We start from the raw sequence: 25,824 nt of genomic DNA, 5'->3' as shown, positions 1-25,824 counted from the left end.
GTGTGGACATCATGGGGTTAATGTTATATTACTGCCGTCCTTATGGACAATGTTCCCTTGTGCCTCCTGTTATAGCTGCCAATAACCTCAGCGCCTGCAGCTGTGAGTTGCGTAACCCGTGACAAGCATACGCCAGTGTCTTTATTAAAGGAGCATTAAACCTTGAAATTAAAAAAAATTAAAAAAGTCCTGTGAGCCCTAGAAGCAAAAAAAAAAATGGAGGAACAGGGGGTCCTGGACCTCTTTCTAGCTGGAACAGGAGGGCTTTAGCATTTACTGGGTCTGGAAGATGTGGGAGATTTCTGCTGCAGAAACTTTCCTCCAAGCCAGATATCCTAAATAGAGATGAGCAAACTCAAATTAAAAAGTTCGGGGTTCGTACCGGACGGTTAGTGTTCGGTGGCAAATGCCGAACATGGACTTCATTTGCAATGATTGGAGTTCCGGAGAGTGAGACGGAAAAATTTCCAGCCCAAAAATTCAGATCTCTATTGTTTTCAATGGGGTTTGGGTTCTGGTACAGTTCTCGTACCCGAACCGAACTTTTTAATAAAGTTCGGGTCGAGTACCAGAACGCGAACTTCTATAGGTCCACTCATCCCTAATCCTAAACTCTACCCCCCACCGATAGGGACCTGTTTAATCTCTCGTTGCTCCAGAGATTCCGCACTAGTGGTCCCAACCATGCAAAAAAGAAAGAAGCCCACATACAGCTCCATCCACAAAAAAAATAGCAAAAAGTTCTCTGATTATATATTTTTTTTACAGTTATGAACTTTTTAACCATTAAAATATAAAAAAAATACAAGTTTGTCTTCGCCATAGTCGCACTGACCTTCAGTTCCTTTTTTTACCCCACAATGAACTACGCAAGAACAGAACCCAATGGTGGAATTGCGATGTTATTTTGTTCACCATTAGGCATCAATACCCGGCACTGACGCCGGCACTCGGGACCGGAGCGTGCGGCTGTATGGATTTCTATGCAGCTGAACGCTCCTGTCCCGCGAGCCGGCAGCAGTACCGGGTATTGATGCGAGAGATTCGTGCGAGTTTGTCCCCGGCCTTACACAGAACTTCAACTTGGAATTTTATTTTGCTTTTTTGTTAGTATATTATATCGGGAATGGTTGTTAGTATATTATATCGGGAATGGTGTCATTCATAAATGCATCTTGTCCTGGAAAAAAAAATGTCCTCATACGGCTATGTGGATGGAAAAAAAAAAAGCTATGAAATTGTGAAAATGAAAATTGGCTACGGAAGGGATTAATTTTTGCATCACGATTAGTTCTGCAACATTCAGATACACTTTTCTTTTTCAAATCTTGTGGTCTTTTTTGTAAGATCACTGTTTGCTGACAGTGTATGAAAATATCCACGTTTAAAGGGGTTGTCCTGGACTTTGATGCTAATGAATTTTCCTTGGGTCACATCAGCGTTTTTTCTCTCATCCGAGAAGTTGTGCAGATGACACTCTGATCAAAGCGTGGTCATGAGGAGAAGATGGAGAAAAGAATTTCTCCATCTTCTCCATTGTGTGAGTCCATGGAAATCACACCGCACTCAAATGTCGTTCGAGTGCGGGCCGATGGTTTCCACGGACTCAATGACTTGCATGGTCCAGTGCGACCTGAATTTTGGATGGAAATTGAGTGTGCTTCGATTTTTTTTCTTCCCCAGACCGGCTCTCTCCGAGGTAACAATGGGACATGTGCAATGCTCCATAGAATGACAACGATCCGAGTGCAATCCAATGTTTTGCCAGATCGCACTCGGACCGAAAATACCGTCATCTGCACCAGCCCTAAGGCTCGGCCCTCAGTATCATCTTAATGGATAAACCCCTTTAATTCTAACCTCTAGAGAATGAGATTTAGCACCATCGTATCCAGTAAAGATAATCTCATTGCCTCTTTCTTCTCTGTCATTAGAAATTAACCACAAATGCTTTCGTTAATGGCTGCAAAATCATGTGGTCATTAACAATAAGCAAGAAATTTACAGCTTTATGCTAATTAAACAGTAGAAAGACGCTGCGATTTTGATCGTCTTTCCTCGTTCAGATCACAAGCACCTATCTCCTTCCAGCAATAATCCCACCAATAAGTAAAATAAATCATCCCCCCTAATTATAATTCCATATCCCCCTGCAATGATCACCCGTAGAATAAAAATGAATCCTTCTACCCAAATTAAAAACCTACCTAATCCCCTGCATCTTCCCCAGATTATAATCACACAAACCCTGTGGAATAATCATTAATCACCCCTCAGGACTGTAACACCCCCCCTGCAATATCCATCCCCTCCCCTCCCCCAGGGATTATAATCACACATTCCCTATAGCTTAATCATTAGTCTCCCCCCCAAGACAGTAACACACCCCCTGCAATATCCATCCCCTCCCCCAGGGATTATCATCACATATTCCCTGTAGCTTAATCATTAGTCACCCCCCAAGACATTAACATACCCCCTGCAATAATCTTTTATTATTATTATTTATTTATATAGCGCCATTTATTCCATGGTGCTGTACATGAGGGTTATAGGATGATTCGCCGACAGCAGTTCGCCCCCGGGAACAGTTCGCCCCCAGGAACATTTCGCCCCCACACATTTCGTCCCCAGCATTTGGCCCCCAGGATGTTTCGCCCCCGCACATTTCGCCCCCAGCAGTTCGCCCCCGGAGGTCCTCTGCTTATCTTTGCCTGGTCTTCTCCTGGCTGTGTGAGCTGGCGATCCATCACCATGATGGATCCGGAGGCCACCACGAGTCCTCTCCTTTTTCCCAGCTTCCTCTTCTTCTGCCTGATCTCATCGTGGCACTGCGCATGCGCATCAGTGTCTTGGTGACAGTAGGGGCATCCTGCCCCCTGGATTGACTGATGAATGGGGCAGGAGTGACGTCATGTCAGTGAGCGGCAAGGAGACATCCGGCCTCACTGCCGCGGCATTCATCATGCTTCATGGATCAGTGATCCAGGCAAGATGAAAAGTCAGCCAGAAGCAGGAGAAGACATGACGGGGAACCGCTAGACTGCACTCCGTGACCAAAGGAGCTACAGCTGCGACAGGTAAGTATGTCAGTTTTTTGTGTTCTAGGGTGATAATACTCCGGATGAGCTACTGAAAAGGCAGCCACAGGAATCCCCTGCAATTGGGGTCCTGTATGGGGCAAAATGCTGTAGGTGTAGGGGAAACATCCGAGGGCGAACGCCTGGGGGCGAAATGTGCGGGGGGTGAAATGTGCAGGGGCTAAACATCCTGGCTGGGGATGAACTGCTGGGGGCGAAACATCCAAATCCGGTACATGAGAAGGGGTTACATCAAAATACAAATATCACTTACAGTAACCAAACTAACAATGACAGACTGGTACAGAGGGGCAAGTACCCTGCTCTTACGGACTTACATTCTAATCTTTCACCTCCCCTTGGGATTATAATAAAAGAAACCCCAGTAGTATAGTTATTAATCACCCACAGAACTGTAACATACCCTCTGCAATATTTATTCCCCTTCTCGTGGGATTATAATCACATACCCCCAGTAGGATAATTATTAATCACCCAGGACTGTAACATACCCTCTGCAATATTCATTCCCCTCCCCCTGCGATTCTAATCACATACCCCCAGCAGTATAATTATTAATCACCCAGGACAGTAACATACCCCCTGCAATATTCATTCCCCTCCCCCTGCGATTCTATTCACATACCCCCAGTAGTATAATTATTAATCACCCACAGAACTGTAACATACCCCATGCAATAATCATTCCCCCCCTTGGGATTATAATCACATACGACTTGTAGTATAGTTATTAATCACCCAGGACTGTAACGTACCCCCTGCAATATCCATTCCCCTCCCCCTGGGATTATAATCACATACGACTTGTAGTATAGTTATTAATCACCCAGGACTGTAACGTACCCCCTGCAATATCCACTCCCCTCCCCCTGGGATTATAATCACATACGACTTGTAGTATAGTTATTAATCACCCAGGACTGTAACGTACCCCCTGCAATATCCATTCCCCTCCCCCTGGGATTATAATCACATACGACTTGTAGTATAGTTATTAATCACCCAGGACTGTAACGTACCCTCTGCAATATTTATTCCCCTCCCCCTGGGATTATAATCACATACCCCCAGTAGTATAAATATTACTCATCACCCCAGGACTGTAACATACCCCTGCAATAATCATTCCCCCCCCCCTTGGATTCTAATCACATGCCCCCTGTAGTATAATTATTAATCATCCCCCCAGAACTGTAACATACCCTCTGCAATATTTATTCCCCTCCCCCTGGGATTATAATCACATACCCCTTGTAGTATAATTATTACTCACCCCCAGGACTGTAACATACCCCATGCAATAATCATTCCCCCCTTGGGATTCTAATCACATACCCCCTGTAGTATAATTATTAATCATTCCCCCAGGACTGTGGCATACCCCCTGAAATAATCATTCCCCTCCCCCTGGGATTATAATCACATACCCCCTGTAGTATAATTCTTAAAGGTTTAGTCCAAAATAATGAAGTTATCCCTCAAAGGATAGGGGAGAACTTGTTGATTGATGGGACCCCACAGCGATACTGAGAGCGGGGCTCTGTAGCCCTTTGTGAATGGAGCAGTGGAGCTCATGCTCAGGCTTTATTACCTACATTGTCTTTGGGACTCCTGAGCACAGCGCTCGGCTACTTCTGTCAATTCCATAGACAATTAATTGAGCGTGAAGCAGCAAGAAGCGTACAAACCAGAGGCCGACTCACAGCCGCAATCAACAACCTGAGTACTACTGCATGACTATGCGTAATCAATCTCGCCTGGCGTCACAGCCAGCCATACACAATTACGGTATATACAGTATCCCAGAGCCATCCTGCTGCTTGGATGTGTCATACAGAATGTGATGCAACCACAGATGATTTACTCCTCTCAGTCACCTCTATATATAGCTCCATTGTGCAATATATAACTTCTCTTGGCTCCATCCTACGGTATCGCTCCTCAGCCCATCTATATAAAACTCCATCATTATTATTATTTATTTATATAGCACCATTAATTCCATGGTGCTGTACATGAGAAAGGGGTCACATACAGGGTTATAGATATCGTTTACAGTAAATACATTTTACAATGACAGACCGGTACAGAGGGGAGAGGACCCTGTCCTTGCGGACTTACATTCTACGGGATAATGGGGAAGAGACAGAAGGTTTCAAAGGTTACAAAGAGTTTGTATGTTCTCTCCGTGTTTGCGTGGGTTTCCTCCGGGCACTCCGGTTTCCTCCCACATTCCAAAGACATACTGATAGGGATTCTAGATTGTGAGCCCAATCGGGGACAGTGATGATGTTGTGTGCAAAACTGTAAAGCGCTGCGGAATATGTTAGCGCTATATAAAAATAAAGATTATTTATTTATTTAAGGTTGGGGGTGCAGCAGCTCCGGTGGAGGTGAGGAGGCAGCTTGGGCGGTGGTGAGGCGGCAGCTCTAGTAGTGGTGAGGTGGCAGAATGGTTATTGCAGGCTGTAGGCTTTTCTGAAGAGATGGGTTTTCAGGTTCCAGCTGAAGGATCCGAGGGTGGTGGATAATCAGACGTGTTGAGGCATGGAATTCCAGAAGATGGGGGATAACGGGGAGAAATCTTGTAGGCGGTTGTGTGAGGATCGAATAAGTGTGGAGGAGAGTAAGAGGTCTCATGAGGATCGAAGATTACGTGAGGGAAGATAGTGGGAGATTAGTTCAGAGGTATAGGGAGTGGACAGGTTGTGGATGGCTTTGTAGGTCAGTGTTAGTAGTTTGAACTGGATTCGTTGGGGAATTGGGAGCCAGTGGAGGGATTTGCAGAGGGGAGAAACAGGGGAGTAGTGAGGAGAGAGCTGGATTAGTTGGGCAGCAGAGTTGAGGACAGACGGGAATGGTGCAAGAGAGTTAGCGGGGAGGCCACAGAGGAGGGTGTTGCAGTAATCAAGGAGGGAGATGATGAGGGCATGCACAAGGGTTTTGGTTTTTGAGGGCTGAGGAAGGTATGGATTATGGAAATATTTTTGAGTTGGAGGCGACAGGAGGTGGCAAGAGTTGGCGGTTTGAAGGACAGGGCAGAATCGAGAGTTACTCTGTGGCAGCGGATTTCAGGTGAGAGAGAGAGCGTGATGCCATTTTCCATAATAGATAGGTCAGGTATGGGAGATGCGTGACATGGAGGAAAGATGATGAGTTTGGTTTTGTCTACATTGAGTTTTAGAAAGTGAGAGGTGAAGAAAGAGGATATGGCTGATGGACACTACGGGATTCTGGACAGCAGAGAGGTGACATCTGGGCCAGAGAGGTAGATCTGAATGTTACAAATGGTACAGGAAGCTTTGGGACTTTATGAGTTGTCATAGGCCAAGGGTATAGATGGAAAAAAGTAGGGGCCCCAGGATAGATCCTTGAGGAACTCAAGAGAGGGCAGGATGGGGAGGTAGTGTGGGAGTCGAAAACGCTAAATGTGCGGTCGGAAAGGTATGAGGCAATCCAGGACAGGGCAAGGTCTTTGATGCCAAAGAAAGAATGAAAGAATCTGTAGCAGTAGACAGTGGTCGACTGTGTGGAAGGCACAGGACAGGTCGAGAAGGAGGAGGATGGAGAACTGTCTGTTGGCTTTGGCTGTGAGTAAGTCATTAGTAATTTTGTCAGGACAGTTTCGGTGGAGTGGTGTAGGCGGAAGCCAGATTGGAGGTTGTCAAAGAGAGAGTTAGATGAGAGGTGGGAGGAAAGTTGAGCATGGACATGCTGCTCAAGGAGTTTGGAAGCAAATGGGAGCAAAGATATGGGGCGATAGCTGGGCATAGAAGTTGGGTCAAGGTTAGGTTTTTTGACGATAGGTGTGATGGTGGCATGTTTGAAGGCAGAGGGGAAGGTACTAGAAGATAGCGATAAGTGATAAGAGATGGGTTATGGCTGGAATGAGCGTGTTAGTGAGGTTGGGGAGCAGGTGGGAAGGGATGGGGTCCAGTGCACAGGTGGTGAGGTGTGATTTGGAAAGGAGGTGAGTGAGCTCTCCTTCAGTGATGTTGGAGAGAGGGAGTATTAGGGAAGGGCAGAGGTCTGGTATATGGAGTGGTTGGGGTGGTGCAACAGTAAAGGTTTGCCTTGTTTGGTTGATCTTATTTTTGAAGTAGGTGGCAAAGTCCTCCGCAGAGATGAGGGGAGTTGGAGGTGGCAGTGGTGGGCGGAGGAGAGAGTTGAATGTGCTGAACAGTTATTTGGGGTTGTGGGATAATGAAGATACAAGGTTTGTGAAATAGGTCTGTTTAGCAGATGTGAGGACTAATTTTAAAGCAAATGTAGCTTGTTTGAAGGCAGTGAAGTCATCTGGAAGGCGTGTTTTCTTCCAACGCAGCTCCGTGACCATGGTTGCTTGTCGAAGTTTTTTGGTGAGATTGTTATGCCTGGGTTGCCTATTGATTTGTCGCACTTTGCCATGCATGAGATGGGCGACTGAGTGTATGGCTGATGTGAGGGTAGCCTTATAGAAAGAGGTGGCACTGTCCGTGTCGTGGAGCAGTGTATTACTCCTCTCAGCTCTCTATAAACAGCTCTATGATGCAGAACATCATACCTCTCAGCCCCCTCCTGCAGTAGATCACTTTTTTCAACCCCCTGTATATACAGCTCCCTTCTGGATTATATCACTCCTTTCAGCCACTATAGATACGTCCCCATCATACGCCCCATGTACATTGTACATTGTACATTGCATAGTACATTGCTCCTATCTATGCCTCCATATATACTTCCATTATGCAGCACATCACTCCTCTCATCTCATTTTATAAAGTCTTATCTTGCAGTACGTCACTCTACTCAGCCTCATCCTGCACTATATCACTCCTCTCAGCCCCTGTATATACAGTCCCATCCTGCCTTAAATCCCTCCTCTCAGTCCCTCTGTACACAGCCCCGTCCTGGAGTATAGCATTCCTCTCAATCCCCATGCACAGCCTCATAAAGTAGTATATCACTCAGTTAAGCTCCATCAATATACAGCTCCATCATATGGTACATCATTCCTCTATAGAGAGCCCCATATTGCAGTACATTGCTGCTCTCAGCCCCAAGATACAGTCCCATCATGCAGCACCTTCCTACAGTGCTATCACTCTTCTGAATCGCATGCTCCTCTCTGGTGCACAGCAAGAAGCCATGCAAAGTGTGCATACTACAGATTCTGCTGTGGTCACAGATTTAAAGGTACAGCGCCACTTATACACCCAATGGCCCGATGTCCCTTAAAAATTGCTAGCCTAGTAAGTGTTTAGGGCTGCCTGAACAAGCAGTACAACTGACCATGTGATCCTGGTCATCCCTCATAATTGCACTGCATGAAAAAGTGAACTGGAAAAATTAATGCCAAAAATGCATGAAGCTTTGGTCCCCACAAACATTTATTGGAAAGTGACTCTATTTATATCGCCAATGAATATTTAAAGTCATTGTCAAGGATTAGAAAAACATGGATGCCTTTTTATAAATGCAATGCAACTCAAATCTACAAATTCTATCATCTCATCTCTATCAATGTATAGAGCTGCAATACCAAACACAACCTTTAGACAGGTGTAGCCTAATTTGATAAGTAGGCAGCCATGTTTTCCTAATCCTGGAACAACCCTTTAAAGAGTAGCCATTGTTTTAAATTATGCTTTATAACTCAATAGTACTCGTGAAAATAAAAAAAAACTTCGTAATAGATCTTATGAGGGAAATCTGCTTCTGTGTTTTTAGCGAAGAAAGATTTTTTCATTGCTGAGACAGGAGATGACAGTTGGCGCTGATAAAGCTATATGGAGAACTATCTGTTGTTTCAGGAGAACTTGCAGCAGAATGTCTGTGTTCCTCTAGCTCCTCCCTAGAATGTCTGTGTTCCTCTAGCTCCTCCCTATAATGTCTGTGTTCCTCTAGCTCCTCCCTATAGTGTCTGTGTTCCTCTAGCTCCTCCCTAGAATGTCTGTGTTCCTCTAGCTCCTTTCTAGAATGTCTGTATCTTCCTCTAGCTCCTCCCTAGAATTCTGTGTATTCCTCTAGTTCCTCCCTAGAATATCTGTGTTCCTCTAGCTCCTCCCTAGAATGTCCGAGTGTTCCTCTAGCTCATCCCTAGAATATCTGTGTTTCTCTAGCTCATCCCTAGAATATCTGTGTTTCTCTAGCTCCTCCCTAGAATGTATGTGTTCCTCCAGCTCCTCCTTAGAATGTCTGTGTTTTCCTCTAGCTCCTCCCTTGAATGTCTGTGTTTCTCGTGCTCCTCCCTAGAATGTCTGTGTTCCTCTAGCTCCTCCCTTGAATGTCTGTGTGTTCCTCTAGCTCCTCCTTAGAATGTCTGTGTTTTCCTCTAGCTCCTCCCTAGAATGTCTGTGTTCCTCTAGCTCCTCCCTAGAATGTCTGTGTTCCTCTAGCTCCTCCCTTGAATGTCTGTGTGTTCCTCTAGCTCCTCCTTAGAATGTCTGTGTTTTCTTCTAGCTCCTCCCCAGAATGTCTATGTGCTCCTCTAGCTATTCCCTAGAATGTCTGTGTTCCTCTAGCTCCTCTTTAGAATGTCTGTGTTTTCCTCTAGCTCCTCCCTAGAATGTCTGTGTTCCTCTAGCTCCTCTTTAGAATGTCTGTGTTTTCCTCTAGCTCATCCCTAGAATGTCTGTGTGTTTCTCTAGCTCCTCCCTAGAATGTCTGTGTTCCTCTAGCTCCTCTTTAGAATGTCTGTGTTTTCCTCTAGCTCCAACCTAGAATGTCTGTCTGTTCTTCTAGCTCCTCCCTAGAATGTCTGTGTGTTCTTCTAGCTCCTCCCTAGAATGTCTGTGTGTTCCTCTAGCTCCTCCCTAGAACGTCTGTGTGTTCCTCTAGCTCCTCCCTAGAATATCTATGTTCCTCTAGCTCCTCCCTAGAATGTCTGTGTTACTCTAGCTCCTCCCTAGAATGTCTGTGTTCCTCTAGCTCCTCCCTAGAATGTCTGTGGTCCCCTAGCTCCTCCCTAGAATGTCTGTGTGTTCCTCTAGCTCCTCCCTAGAATGTTTGTGTTCCCCTAGCTCCTCCTTAGAATGTCTGTGTGTTCCTCTAGCTCCTCCCTAGAATGTTTGTGTTCCCCTAGCTCCTCCTTAGAATGTCTGTGTGTTCCTCTAGCTCCTCCCTAGAATGTTTGTGTTCCCCTAGCTCCTCCTTAGAATGTCTGTGTGTTCTTCTAGCTCCTCCCTAGAATGTCTGTGTGTTCCTCTAGCTCCTCCCTAGAACGTCTGTGTGTTCCTCTAGCTCCTCCCTAGAATATCTATGTTCCTCTAGCTCCTCCCTAGAATGTCTGTGTTACTCTAGCTCCTCCCTAGAATGTCTGTGTTCCTCTAGCTCCTCCCTAGAATGTCTGTGGTCCCCTAGCTCCTCCCTAGAATGTCTGTGTGTTCCTCTAGCTCCTCCCTAGAATGTTTGTGTTCCCCTAGCTCCTCCTTAGAATGTCTGTGTGTTCCTCTAGCTCCTCCTTAGAATGTCTGTGTTTTCCTTTAGTTCCTCCCTAGAATGTATGTGTGTTCCTCCTGCTCCTCCCTAGAATGTCTGTGTTCCTCTATCTCCTCCCTAGAATATCTGTGTGTTTGTCTAGCTCCTCCCTAGAATATCTGTGTGTTTGTCTAGCTCCTCCCTAGAATGTCTGTGTGTTCTTCTAGCTCCTCCCTAGAATGTCTGTGTGTTCTTCTAGCTCCTCCCTAGAATATCTGTGTGTTCTTCTAGCTCCTCCCTAGAATGTCTGTGTGTTCTTCTAGCTCCTCCCTAGAATGTCTGTGTGTTTGTCTAGCTCCTCCCTAGAATGTCTGTGTTTTTCTAGCTCATCCCTAGAATGTCTGTGTGTTCTTCTAGCTCCTCCCTAGAATGTCTGTGTTTTTCTAGCTCATCCCTAGAATGTCTGTGTGTTCTTCTAGCTCCTCCCTAGAATGTCTGTGTGTTCTTCTAGCTCCTCCCTAGAATGTCTGTGTGTTCTTCTAGCTCCTCCCTAGAATGTCTGTGTGTTCTAGCTCCTCCCCTCTCCATAGAACTTTAAAAGCACCAACTGCCATCTCCAATCTTGTTAATAGGAAACTATTTGCAATGTTGCTTTTTCTTTTATTCCAGTCGCATTGCAGCAATGCAAAAAAAAAGGTTGTAAAGGTGAAAATAGACTTTGAACTCAACTTTTTTTTTATGACCTAGTAATTTCTAGAGGTGAAACTTCTGCACAGTTTAAATATCAACGCATGATTGATTGCCACGATCTTCCCAGCCATATTTTATCGGTAGACTTTCACCTATTATCTGTACAACATGAGATAACGGGATTGCTCCGTATGTCTACCGTCATAAAACTAGTACAGATTCCACACTCTTATCTTTATAGACACCTTTGGGGGCATTTTTGTGCTCCCTGACTGATTTCCTGGTAACTCATTCTACAGTCAGTTATAATGTATATTATGATGCAGAACCTAAACGGTACAAAATATTTAAAGGGAACCCATCATCAGATTCTTGCTGCCCAAACCACTGACGGCACAAATCAGAACCCATCTGCTAGCCTTTTATGTTTTTATTCTTAAACTCTGTGCATTTCCGACAAAGTATACTTTGTAAAGTCTTCCGGGGACCATGCAACTCAGATGAATAGCACGAGGCTGGTCCATGGTGGCTTCTCCCTGCCCCGTTCCCCTAAACTGACAGGTCTCTCCCTATGCACACTCATAAGGAGAGACCTGAATCTACAGTCAGGTTCCCTTTAAAGGGCATCTGTCAGTAGGATCACCCCTCCTAAGCAACTATATGGGCATGTAGTTCATAGGAAACTGAATAAAATGATACCTTGATATCTGCGATCCGATGTTTTATTGCAGAGAAATCCACTTTTTTTCTTAATATGTAAATAAGCTGTTAAGATCTATAGGCCGGACGTAGATCTCCCTGAGAATCTACCTCCAGTGCTTATGTTACATGAAACCAGTGTGAGTCATGTAGATCAGGAGAACAGATAGTTAGCCATTACATGTCTCACACTACTAATGCCCCCTTCCATTTAAATTAAGCTCAGAAGTCAGATTCTCAGGGAGATCTATGTCCCGCCCATAGATCTGAACAGCCCATTTACATATTGAGAAAAATGTGGATTTCTGTAGAATAAAACATTGGATCGCAGATATCAAGGTGTCATTTTATTCAGCTTCCTATGACCTACATGTCCATATAGACGACTTAGGAGGGGTGATCCTACTGAGCGATTCCCTTTAAGGAAATCTCATTGCAAAAATGAATTTTTTTTAAATACGTGAAAGGAAATCTCTCAGATTCTCCCAGGCTGAAACAATACAGGTCGGTAATTCCAACTCCAACATTAGATGCTATACGCCAGTCAGAGACTAATCCTTCGCTTAGTTTATAGGATTTAGATAAATGACGACCTGTAATTGTACAGTGGGAGCATCGCAAGCTCAGGGGACGTGATCCGACCTGTCACTCTACATTTGTGCTCGGCCGGGAGAGGAAAATGATGATCTACTATGGCTGACCTAGGAGAGATGTACAGTTAGGTCCATATATATTTGGACAGAGACAACATTTTTCTAATTTTGGTTATAGACATTACCACAATGAATTTTAAACAAAACAATTCAGATGCAGTTGAAGTTCAGACTTTCAGCTTTCATTTGAGGGTATCCACATTAAAATTGAATGAAGGATTTAGGAGTTTCAGCTCCTTAACATGTGCCACCCTGTTTTTAAAGGGACCAAAAGTAATTGGACAGATTCAATAATTTTAAATAAAATGTTCATTTCTAGTACTTGGTTGAAAACCCTTTGTTGGCAATGACTGCCTGAAGTCTTGAACACAAGGACATCACCAGACTCTTGTGTTTCCTCCTTTTTGATGCTCTGCCAGGCCTTCACTGTGGTGGTTTTCAGTTGCTGTTTGTTTCTGGGCCTTTCTGTCTGAAGTTTAGTCTATAACAAGTGAAATGCTGCTCAATTGGGTTGAGATCAGGTGACTGACTTGGCCATTCAAGAATATTCCACTTCTTTGCTTTAACCCCTTCCCGACCTGTGACACAGCGTATGCGTCATGAAAGTCGGTGCCAATCCGACCTGTGACGCATATGCTGTGTCACAGAAAGATCGCGTCCCTGCAGGCCGGGTGAAAGGGTTAACTCCCATTTCACCCGATCTGCAGGGACAGGGGGAGTGGTAGTTTAGCCCAGGGGGGGTGGCTTCACCCCCTCGTGGCTACGATCGCTCTGATTGGCTGTTGAAAGTGAAACTGCCAATCAGAGCGATTTGTAATATTTCACCTAAAAAAATGGTGAAATATTACAATCCAGCCATGGCCGATGCTGCAATATCATCGGCCATGGCTGGAAATACTAATGTGCCCCCACCCCACCCCACCGATCGCCCCCCCAGCCCCCCGATCTGTGGCCCGCTCCCCTCCGTCCTGTGCTCCGCTCCCCCGTCCTCCTGCCCGCTCCCCCCGTGCTCCAATCACACCCCCCCGTGCTCCAATCAAACCCCCCCGCACTCCGATCCCCCCCCGTGCTCCGAACCACCCCCCCTGCACACCGATCCACCCCCCCTGCACACCGATCCACCCGCCCGCACACCGATCACTCTCCCCCATGCTCCGATCCCTCCCCCCCCGTGCTCCGACGCCCCCCCGTGCCCTGATCTCCCCCCCCGTGCCCTGATCTCCCCCCCTTATACTTACCGATCCTGGCGGGGTCCCGTCCGTCTTCTTCCCCGAGCGCCGCCATGTTCCAAAATGGCGGGCGCATGCGCAGTGCGCCCGCCGAATCTGCCGGCCGGCAGATTCGTTCCAATGTGAATTTTGATCACTGTGATATAATCTATCACAGTGGTCAAAATAAAAAAACAGTAAATGACCCCCCCCATTTGTCCCCCATAGATAGGGACAATAATAAAATAAAGAATTTTTTTTTTTTTTCACTAAGGTTGGAGTTAGAACTAGGGTTAGGGTTAGGGGTAGGGTTAGGGGTAGGGTTAGGGGTAGGGTTAGGGGTAGGGTTAGGGGTAGGGTTAGGGGTAGGGGTAGGGTTAGGGGTAGGGTTAGGGGTAGGGTTAGGGGTAGGGTTAGGGTTTCGGTATGTGCACACGTATTCTGGTCCTCTGCGGATTTTTCCGCAGCGGATTTGATAAATCCGCAGTGCTAAACCGCTGCGGATTTATGGCAGATTTACCGCGGTTTTTCTGCGCATTTCACTGCGGTTTTACAACTGCGATTTTCTATTGGAGCAGTTGTAAAACCGCTGTGGAATCCGCAGAAAGAAGTGACATGCTGCGGAATGTAAACCGCTGCGTTTCCGTGCAGTTTTTCCGCAGCATGTGTACAGCGATTTTTGTTTCCCATAGGTTTACATTGAAATGTAAACTCATGGGAAACTGCTGCGGATCCGCAGCGTTTTCCGAAGCGTGTGCACATACCTTTAGAATTAGGCTATGTGCACACGGTGCGGATTTGGCTGCGGATCCGCAGCGGATTGGCCGCTGCGGATCCGCAGCAGTGTTCCATCAGGTTTACAGTACCATGTAAACCTATGGAAAACCAAATCCGCTGTGCCCATGGTGCGGAAAATACCGCACGGAAACGCTGCGTTGTATTTTCCGCAGCATGTCAATTCTTTGTGCGGATTCCGCAGCGTTTTACACCTATTCCTCAATAGGAATCCGCAGGTGAAATCCGCAGTAAATCCGCAGGTAAAACGCAGTGCCTTTTACCCGCGGATTTTTCAAAAATGGTGCGGAAAAATCTCACACGAATCCGCAACGTGGGTACATAGCCTTAGGGTTAGGGTTGGGTTGGAATTAGGGTTGTGGTTAGGGTTAGGGGTGTGTTGGGGTTAGGGTTGTGGTTAGGGGTGTGTTGCGGTTAGGGTTGTGGTTAGGGTTACGGCTACAGTTGGGATAAGGGTTAGGGGTGTGTTGGCGTTAGAATTGAGGGGTTTCCACTGTTTAGGCACTTCAGGGGGTCTCCAAACGCAACATGGCGCCACCATTGATTCCAGCCAATCTTTCATTCAAAAAGTCAAATGGTGCTCCTTCCCTTCCGAGCCCCGACGTGTGCCCAAACAGTGGTTTACCCCCACATATGGGGTATCAGTGTACTCAGGACAAACTGGGCAACAATTACTGGGGTCCAATTTCTCCTGTTACCCTTGAGAAAATAAAAAATTGCTTGCTAAAACATCATTTTTGAGGAAAGTAAAATGATTTTTATTTTCACGGCTCTGCGTTGTAAACGTCTGTGAAGCACTTGGGGGTTCAAAGTGCTCACCACATATCTAGATAAGTTCCTTGGGGGGTCTAGTTTCCAAAATGGGGTCACTTGTGGGGGGTTTCTACTGTTTAGGCACACCAGGGGCTCTGCAAACGCAACGTGACGCCCGCAGACCATTCCATCAAAGTCTGCATTTCAAAACGTCACTACTTGACTTCCGAGCCCCGACATGTGCCCAAACAGTGGTTTACCCCCACATATGGGGTATCAGCGTACTCAGGACAAACTGGGCAACAATTACTGACTGGGGTCCAATTTCTCCTGTTACCCTTGAGAAAATAAAAAATTGCTTGCTAAAACATCATTTTTGAGGAAAGAAAAATGATTTTTTATTTTCACGGCTCTGCGTTGTAAACGTCTGTGAAGCACTTGGGGGTTCAAAGTGCTCACCACATATCTAGATAAGTTCCTTGGGGGGTCTAGTTTCCAAAATGGGGTCACTTGTGGGGGGTTTCTACTGTTTAGGCACACCAGGGGCTCTGCAAACGCAACGTGACGCCCGCAGACCATTCCATCAAAGTCTGCATTTCAAAAGTCACTACTTCCCTTCTGAGCCCCGACGTGTGCCCAAACAGTGGTTTACCCCCACATATGGGGTATCAGCGTACTCAGGAGAAACTGGACAACAACTTTTGGGGTCCAATTTCTCCTGTAACCCTTGGGAAAATAAAAAATTCTGGGCTAAAAAATTATTTTTGAGGAAAGAAAACATATTTATTATTTTCACTGCTCTGTGTTATAAACTTCTGTGAAGCACTTGGGGGTTCAAAGTGCTCACCTCACATCTAGATAAGTTCCTTTCGGGGTCTAGTTTCTAAAATGGGGTCACTTGTGGGGGGTTTCTACTGTTTAGCCACATCAGGGGCTCTGCAAACGCAACGTAACGCCCGCAGAGCATTCCATCAAAGTCTGCATTTCAAAATGTCACTACTTGACTTCCGAGCCCCGACATGTGCCCAAACTGTGGTTTACCCCCACATATGGGGTATCAGCGTACTCAGGAGAAACTGTACAACAACTTTTGGGGTCAAATTTCTCCTTTTACCCTTGGGAAAATAATAAATTGCAGGCTAAAAAATCATTTTAGAGAAAATAAAATTTTTATTTTATTTTCATGGCTCTGCGTTATAAACTTCTGTGAAGCACTTGGAAGTTCAAAGTCCTCACCACACATCTAGATTAGTTCCTTTAGGGGTCTAGTTTCCAAAATGGGGTCATATGTGGGGGATCTCCAATGTTTAGGCACACAGGGGCTCTCCAAACGTGACATGGTGTCCGCTAATGATTGGAGCTAATTTTCCATTTAAAAAGCCAATTGGCGTGCCTTCCCTTCCGAGCCCTGCCGTGCGCCCAAACAGTGGTTTACCCCCACATATGGGGTATCAGCGTACTCAGGACAAACTGGACAACAACATTTGCGGTCCAATTTCTCCTATTACCCTTGGCAAAATAGGAAATTCCAGGCTAAAAATCATTTTTGAGGAAAGAAAAATTATTTTTTATTTTCATGGCTCTGCATTATAAACTTCTGTGAAGCACCTGGGGGTTTAAAGTGCTCAATATGCATCTAGATAAGTTCCTTGGGGGGTCTAGTTTCCAAAATGGGGTCACTTGTGGGGGAGCTCCAATGCATAGGCACACAGGGGCTCTCTAAACGCGACATGGTGTCCGCTAACAATTGGAGCTAATTTTCCATTCAAAAAGTCAAATGGCGCGCCTTCCCTTCCGAGCCCTGCCGTGTGCCCAAACAGTGGTTTACCCCCACATATGAGGTATCGGCGTACTCGGGAGAAATTGCCCAACAAATTTTAGGATTCATTTTATCCTATTGCCCATGTGAAAATGAAAAACTGAGGCGAAAAGAATTTTTTTGTGAAAAAAAAAGTACTTTTTCATTTTTACAGATCAATTTGTGAAGCACCTGAGGGTTTAAAGTGCTCAATATGCATCTAGATAAGTTCCTTGGGGGGTCTAGTTTCCAAAATGGGGTCATTTGTGGGGGAGCTCCAATGTTTAGGCACACGGGGGCTCTCCAAACACGACATGGTGTCCGCTAACGATGGAGATAATTTTTCATTCAAAAAGTCAAATGGCGCTCCTTCCCTTCCGAACCTTACCATGTGCCCAAACAGTGGTTTACCCCCACATGTGAGGTATCGGCGTACTCATGAGAAATTGCCCAACAAATTTTAGGATCCATTTTATCCTGTTACCCATGTGAAAATGAAAAAAATTGAGGCTAAAAGAATTTTTTTGTGAAAAAAAAGTACTTTTTCATTTTTACGGATCAATTTGTGAAGCCCCCGGGGGTTCAAAGTTCTCACTATGCATCTAGATAAGTTCCTTGGGGCGTCTAGTTTCCAAAATGGGGTCACGTGTGGGGGAGCTCCAATTTTTAGGCACACGGGGGCTCTCCAAACGTGACATGGTGTCCGCTAAAGAGTGGAGCCAATTTTTCATTCAAAAAGTCAAATGGCGCTCCTTCCCTTCCAAGCCCTGCCGTGCGCCCAAACAGTGGTTTACCCCCACATATGAGGTATCAGCGTACTCAGGACAAATTGGACAACAACTTTCGTGGTTCAGTTTCTCCTTGTACCATTGGGAAAATAAAAAAAATGTTGCTAAAAGATAATTTTTGTGACTAAAAAGTTAAATGTTCATTTTTTCCTTCCATGTTGCTTCTGCTGCTGTGAAGCACCTGAAGGGTTAAAAAACTTCTTGAATGTGGTTTTGAGCACCTTGAGGGGTGCATTTTTTAGAATGGTGTCACTTTTGGGTATTTTCAGCCATATAGACCCCTCAAACTGACTTCAAATGTGAGGTGGTCCCTAAAAAAAATGGTTTTGTAAATTTCGTTGTAAAAATGAGAAATCGCTGGTCAAATTTTAACTCTTATAACTTCCTAGCAAAAAAAAATTTTGTTTCCAAAATTGTGCTGGTGTAAAGTATACATGTGGGAAATGTTATTTATTAACTATTTTGTGTCACATAACTCTCTGGTTTAACAGAATAAAAATTCAAAATGTGAAAATTGCGAAATTTTCAAAATTTTCGCCAAATTTCCGTTTTTATCACAAATAAACGCAGAATTTATTGACCTAAATTTACCACTAACATGAAGCCCAATATGTCACGAAAAAACAATCTCAGAACCGCTAGGATCCGTTGAAGCGTTCCTGAGTTATTACCTCATAAAGGGACACTGGTCAGAATTGCAAAAAACGGCCAGGTCATTAAGGTCAAAATAGGCTGGGTCATGAAGGGGTTAATGAACTCCTGGGTTGCTTTGGCTTTATGTTTTGGGTCATTGTCCATCTGTAGTATGAAATGATGACCAATCAGTTTGGCTGCATTTGGGTGGATCTGAGCACACAGTATGGCGGCTCTGAATACCTCAGAATTCATTCGGCTACTTCTGTCCTGTGTCACATCATCAATAACCACTAGTGACCCAGTGCCACTGGCAGCCATGCATGCCCAAGCCATCACACTGCCTCCGCCGTGTTTTACAGATGATGTGGTATGCTTTGGATCATGAGCTGTACCACACCTTCACCATACTTTTCTCTTTCCATCATTCTGGTAGAGGTTGATCTTGGTTTCATCTGTCCAAAGAATGTTCTTCTAGAACTGTGCTGGCTTTTTTAGATGTTTTTAGCAAAGTCCAGTCTAGCCTTTTTATTCTTGATGCTTATGAGTGGCTGCACCGTGCAGTGAACCCTCTGTATTTACTTTCATGCAGTCTTCTCTTTATGGTAGATTTGGATATTGATACGCCGACCTCCTGGAGAGTGTTGGTCACTTGGTCGGCTGTTGTGAAGGGGTTTCTCTTCACCATGGAGATTATTCTGCGATCATCCACCACTGTTGTCTTCCGTGGGCGCCCAGGTCTTTTTGCATTGATCAGTTCACCAGTGCTTTCTTTCTTTCTCAGGATTTACCAAACTGTAGATTTTGCCACTCCTAATATTGTAGCAATTTATCGGATGGGTGTTTTCTGCTTTCGCAGCTTAAGGATGGCTTGTTTCACCTGCATGGAGAGCTCCTTTGACCGCATGTTTACTTCACAGCAAAACCTTCCAAATGCAAGCACCACACCTCAAATCAACTCCAGGCCTTTTATCTGCTTAATTGAGAATGAAATAACGAAGGGATTGCCCACACCTGTCCATGAAATAGCCTTGGAGTCAATTGTCCAATTACTTTTGGTCCCTTTAAAAACAGGGTGGCACATGTTAAGGAGGTGAAACTCCTAAACCCTTCATCCAATTTTAATGTGGATACCCTCAAATGAAAGCTGAAAGTCTGAACTTCAACTGCATCTGAATTGTTTTGTTTAAAATTCATTGTGGTAATGTCTATAACCAAAATTAGAAAAATGTTGTCTCTGTCCAAATATATATGGACCTAACTGTATGAAAGTCATGGGTCAAAGTTGGTTATAAAGAGCGACTCCCATCCCTTCCTGCTTTGAACAAGTGTAATACTTCATTTCTCCTGCGGTGGCGCTGCAGGCAAATTGAGCACTTACTGCCCGATCTCCAGATCGATCGCAGGGTCGTCTTGAAGTGGGACACTTTACCATCAGTTTATTGGTAAAGTAGCTTTCTAATGATTACTATCCCAAGTGCTGGCACAAAAATTTAACCGGAGGAGCGCAAAAGTGTGATGTGCACGGCGAGGCGGCACCACTACACGCTTTGTAGAGCAGACACCTGGTGCTTCTAACCACATGGGGCCAAAACACACCGTTATCTGCATAGAACATACATCCTGCGCTGCAGCATTTCCTCCACTGTATCTAGCCTGACAGATTTCCTCTAAAGTGTAACCCTCGTTTTCATTTTTGCATTTTTCGTAAATCAATAGTACCCATGAAAATAAGAAAATTTATATATATATTATCAGATAAATCCGCTTCTTTCTCCTACTGATTTTACATTCTCAAAATTCGCAATTCAGGCGTTCAGATGTTTCCTTTACTAAGATAGAAGATGACAGTTGGTGCTCATAAAGTTCTATGGAGAATTTGCAGTAGAATGTCTGTGTGTTCCGCTAGCTCCTCCCCTCTCCATGGAATTTTAAGAGCACCAACTGTCATCTGCTATCTCAATAATGGGAAAATCTGTCTTTGCTGAATACAGATTTTACCCATGAGTTGAAAGTGACTGATCAGTCCAGGAGGAGAAAGGAGCAGATTTCTGTGATAAGAAATATTGCAAAGTTTCATATTTTTACGTGCATTATTGATTTCTGAAATAAAAGTTAAAACTCTTAAATGAGCCAGACTGAACTATTTCACAATTGGAACTAGTGGAATGGCCGTAAAGGTCACACGATAACAGGTTCAAGTACTTTTAGGGGGTCTAAAAAATAAAGTAAATTGTAAACAAGGGTATTCAAAAATAAAAACTTTGAATCACCCCCTGTTTTCTCCAACCCAAAAAATAGATTTAAAAAAGTAATAAAAAAATAAGCGTATTCAATATCGTTGCATTTGTAAAAATATTCAATTATTTAACCCATAAATAAAAAAAAATAGAAACTCAGAATTACCCTTTTTCGGTCTTTGCACCTCTCACAAAAAGTGATTAAATTATTATACGGTCCCCAATATGGGACAATTAAGTACTGCAGTTCGGCAGGGCGCACAAAGATGTCTCGGATCTTGGAAAATGGCGACACAAACTACTTGCATGTGCTAATACAGTGAGAAATGGAGCTTTGAAACCACATGGAAATTAGCCTGGCAGTGCATTGGGGACGGAGGGGTGTGTCAACTACAAGTGCATCGACACGCCCCCAGTGCACTCTCAGCCTAATTTGCATACTATCTGTGAGCGCATGAGCGATACCAAACCAGCGGCAAATATCAGTGATCATGTGATGATGATGGTGATCGCCTGGTAGGGATTATTTGTAGGGATTTGGTTAGGTTCACTCTCCATTTAAGTTGTGTTGTTTTCAATGAGATTTCCCTAAAATAAACATTACACTAGGAGTTTTATATAATAGAAAAAACCATTGTGATGTCATCGGAGGAGCATTTTGTACCACTCCCAAAACTCGTAGATAATTTTAACTGGCAGAAGCTTAAAATAGCCAATTGCCTAATCCTGGATTCACGAGACGGTGCAACAAAGCACTCCCTCATTCTGAGAACCAGAGGTATGGCCGTCAGGGGGCAGAGACGGCCATCGCTCCACGGCCAAGAAGGTCCCATCAGGTGCTGCGTCTAGGTAACTTGCTGTTACGTTTTTTTCAGGCTTTTCATTTCTAAGTTTACCGGTGGAAAGATGCAGCTCTTCGCTTTACAATGCACGGTATAGGATCTCAGGGAACCGGGTGTTGTAGGGTTTCGGGTACCGGTGTGAGCACCTATGTTGTAGGCCTCCTTTTCTCCAAGGTTTGGGAATGTGCACCTGTAATATGGCGAAAAAGAAAGGACTTGTATAGATGCACGACTGTACACCCACACTAGTCCTGTCTTCCTCCCCATATAACAGGTGCACATACCTAAACCATGGAGAAAAGGAGGCCTACAAGACAGAGCCAACCATCTGGTGCCTAAGATCAGACATTTCTCTGGTTGTAGGGCTTTTTTTCTCCAAGGTTTGGGAATGTGCACCTGTAATATGGCGAAAAAGAAAGGACTTGTATAGATGCACGACTGTAGACCCACACAAGTCTTGTCTTTCTCCCCATATAACAGGTGCACATACCTAAACCATGGAGAAAAGGAGCCCTACAAGACAGAGCCAACCATCTGGTGCCTAAGAGCAGACATTTCTCTGGTTGTAGGGCTCCTTTTCTCCAAGGTTTGGGAATGTGCACCTGTAATATGGCGAAAAAGAAAGGACTTGTATAGATGCACGACTGTAGACCCACAAAAGTCCTGTCTTCCTCCCCATATAACAGATGCACATACCTAAACCATGGAGAAAAGGAGGCCTACAAGACAGAGCCAACCATCTGGTGCCTAAGATCAGACATTTCTCTGGTTGTAGGGCGAGTATCCACCCTTTGCGTATTTATTTGTTGGTTTTTCCATATAACACATGGCCATAGGGAGAAATTCCTGGGAACATGGCAACTTGTAGGTGGGTCATTGTCGGTCACCTGCTTGCTGACAGTTTCTACGTTACGCTCATCGTTGCAGTTGCGTGCGTTATATTGTTCTTCTTGTCTGCCCTTAGGTTTCTGTTATTCGTCGGCTTCATGACATGCATCCTGTATATCTGCAAGGTGGGACTGGACGCCCAGACGTGCGACCTCCGAGTCGTGGACCCCAATCATTTAAAGGTGGGCTACTGATTATGCGATGTAACTAACCATCATTATCGGGACAAATCAAAAGGGGGCAATTAGGGCAAGTTGCAGCCGTGGACAATAGTAGCAGCTGTGCCCATGGCGGACACATGGGCGCACGACTGGGGAAATCGGGGAGATGGGCATCAGCTGAGAGCGATCTTTGGGGCTCCCCCACCTCTACGTGCCTCGATATTGTATGGATGTCTGAATGGCGGCACCAACCAGTACGGCCGCCCTTTGTGCCACCATGCGTGACAGAGTATAAGGAAGGTGTGAAGGGATATGGGAGGAGATGGATAACGCAGTGGGAATCATGCCGCCCATTATACCTGCAGACTATGCACCGGTCCATCCACCTTAATAAACGTACGGATAAAAGGAAGAATTGTCAGGAAAAAGAAAAAACATGTCTGCTGCCAACTGTTCTGTAACACAACACGGACCAGCGACTCCGTCCTCAGCGTGAAACTGGATCCCGTCCTCAGGGATTGCTTCTTTGTCAGCACTGAGGTGGATCCCAGCACATGCATTAAGGAGAACCGTCTCTTGCGTGACACAGTAACATCTTTATTGTTGCCATTTATATAATTAAGACCTTTCTTTTGCCCCTCGGGATCTGTGGAGGAGGCAAAATAATAGTGGCCCTGGCCTTAGAGAAGAAAGAGAAAAGGCTAGTGGTGTCTGCTCCTAAACCTCCATCATTACATGGAGGGGCTGCCTAGGGACAGTGCAGAGGGGGCTGCAGAGGGACAGCGCAGAGGGGGCTGCCTAGGGACAGCACAGAGGGGGCTGCAGAGGGACAGCGCTGAGGGGGCTGCAGAGGGACAGCGCAGAGGGGGCTGCAGAGGGACAGGGCAGAGGGGGCTGCAGAGTTACAGTGCAGAGGGGGCTGCAGAGGGACAGCGCAGAGTGGGCTGCAGAGATACAGTGCAGAGGGGGCTGCAGAGTTACAGTGCAGAGGGGGCTGCAGAGGGACAGCACAGAGGGGGCTGCAGAGGGGGCTGCAGAGGGGGCTGCAGAGTTACAGTGCAGAGGGGACTGCAGAGGGTAGTGCAGAGGGGGCTGCATAGGGACAGCGCAGAGGGGGCTGCAGAGGGACAGCGCAGAGGAGGCTGCAGTGGGATAAGGCAGAGGGGGCTGCAGAGTTACAATGCAGAGGTGGCTGCAGAGGGACAGTGCAGAGGGGGCTGCATAGGGACAGCGCAGAGGGGGCTGCAGAGGGACAGTGCAGAGGGGGCTGCATAGGGACAGCGCAGAGGGGGCTGCAGAGGGATAGTGCAGAGGGGGGTGCATAGAAACAGCACAGAGGGGGCTGCAGAGGAACAGCGCAGAGGAGGTTGCAGAGTGACAGCACAAAGGGGGCAGCATATGGACAGTGCAGAGGGGGCTGCAGAGGAACAGCATGGAGGGAGCTGCAGAAGGACAGCATGGAAGGGGCTGCACTAGAAGGGGCTATAGAGGGACCGCACACAGGAGGCTGCAGAGAGACAGTGCAGAACGGGCTGGAGAGGAATAGCACAGAAGGGGCTGCAGATGGACAGCATGGAGGGTGCTGCAGAGTGACAGTGTGGAGGGCACTGCAGAGGGGCAGCGCAGAAGGGGTTGCAGAGGAACAGCACAGAGGGGGCTGCAGAGGAACAGCACAGAGGGGGCTGCATAGAGACAGGACAGAGAGGGCTGCAGAGGAACAGAAAAGGAGTTGCAGAGGGACAGTGCAGAGGGGGCTGCAGAAGAACAGTACATAGGAAGCTGAAGAATGACAGAGCAGAGGGGCTGCATAGGGACATCGCAGAGGGAACTGCAGAGGGACAGAGCAGGGGGCACAGGGCTTCCCAGTGTGTAGAAGGTGGATGGTGTGAGGCGCAGTGAAGAATGAGGACACAAGGTTGCAGTCTCTTTACCTTTACTGAAGGCTTCAGCATCATCCACAGTCCAGAGCACCAGATCACAGGACAGGCAGAGTTTGGCCGGTTTGGAGGCAAATCCAGAGTCCCCTTATCCAGGTGGAAGTCAGTAGCCTTCCTCTAGCACCTGGGTGTTGTAGTACCTTCCTGAGCTTCTCGTAAGGTCCTCACAACTGTTCTAGATGTTCTAGATGTTATGTCTCTCTCTGTCCCCCAGATGGATAGGAGCAAACCCGTATGACTGATGGCCTGAGGCTTTTTACAGGGACTCTAGCACGCCCCAGCCCCCACAAGTTGCCACCGTGCCTCCTGGGTATAGGGCGGATCAGTAACTTGGAATTAGCTGTCCTGCCGGTCTCTGGAGCAAGGCATAAAGGACTGTTGCTCCCTCGGTGTTCCGGCTACCGGATCCTGCGCCTCAGAAGGAGGCAGCCTGTATAGGGCAGAACTCCTTCTGGTTTCCTCTCCTTTCACTATGACTTCTTCACCCTCTCTACAATACAGTTCTCTGTTCGTGTCTCTTTCTTAGGATGCTGCCGCACGTGAGGCAGGCGCAGCTCCGTGGCCTTCTGTCTAGGCCTCTGACAGGCTCCCACCTCTGTCAGGGACCATCTCTGTCAGCAACTACTCAATGTTCCTCCTTCCTCTCTGTCTGCCTGACAGGAACTTACTAACTTCCTATCCAAGCCACCAGTTTTACCTAACTGTGACGAGTGCCCATAAATAGGAGCATAGCTCCCCCTGGTGGACTGGAGTGTGAAATGTGTTGCATGTTTGTGATACCTGGTAAAGAGATCTCCTTTATTGCCTTCAAACGCAACATCACTCCCCCTAGAGGAGAATGATATTACTGCAACGACCAGGACCCTGGGGCGCTGCACTCCCCCTCCCCCCCTGTTAAATCTAGTACTCCGGGACTGGGAAAAGAAAACAACAATACACTAGCAAAAATACATGCAATTTTTAAAATGCTATAAAACAAGTTAATTTATACTAAGCTTTCCTGTATGGGAGGTGAGGACACTTGAACGTTACAAACAGGAACATATTTACATTGCCGACCTACTTCTATAGATGGAACATAACAGATGTACTTAACTTAACTAATTACCCTTACAGGTATACTATCTATTAAGTGCAAATGCAAACATTTTATTTTTATTCAAGTGTAAACAATTATTCTTTCCTAAGTGCAAAAGTCATCAACTAACCCCCACGGGCTTACTTTATTTAAATGCAGAAC

At 45.8% G+C, this 25,824-nt stretch overlaps 1 protein-coding gene across 4 annotated transcripts in view; it reads left to right on the top strand.

Moving 5' to 3' along the window:
* The window catches only part of ST3GAL5 (ST3 beta-galactoside alpha-2,3-sialyltransferase 5), a 99,120-nt gene that overhangs the window by 50,730 nt on the left and 22,566 nt on the right, over positions 1-25,824 (top strand). For all 4 annotated transcript variants that reach the window (XM_069744919.1, XM_069744920.1, XM_069744921.1 and 1 more), the window contains exon 3: positions 22,563-22,668. In XM_069744919.1, coding sequence (XP_069601020.1) covers positions 22,563-22,668 — 106 coding nt within the window. The remainder of the gene's footprint in view (positions 1-22,562; positions 22,669-25,824) is intronic.

The sequence above is a fragment of the Ranitomeya imitator genome, chromosome 1 (assembly GCF_032444005.1).
Source record: "Ranitomeya imitator isolate aRanImi1 chromosome 1, aRanImi1.pri, whole genome shotgun sequence".
Classification (NCBI taxonomy): Eukaryota; Metazoa; Chordata; class Amphibia; order Anura; family Dendrobatidae; genus Ranitomeya; species Ranitomeya imitator.
This window is presented reverse-complemented; position numbering and strand designations above follow the sequence as displayed.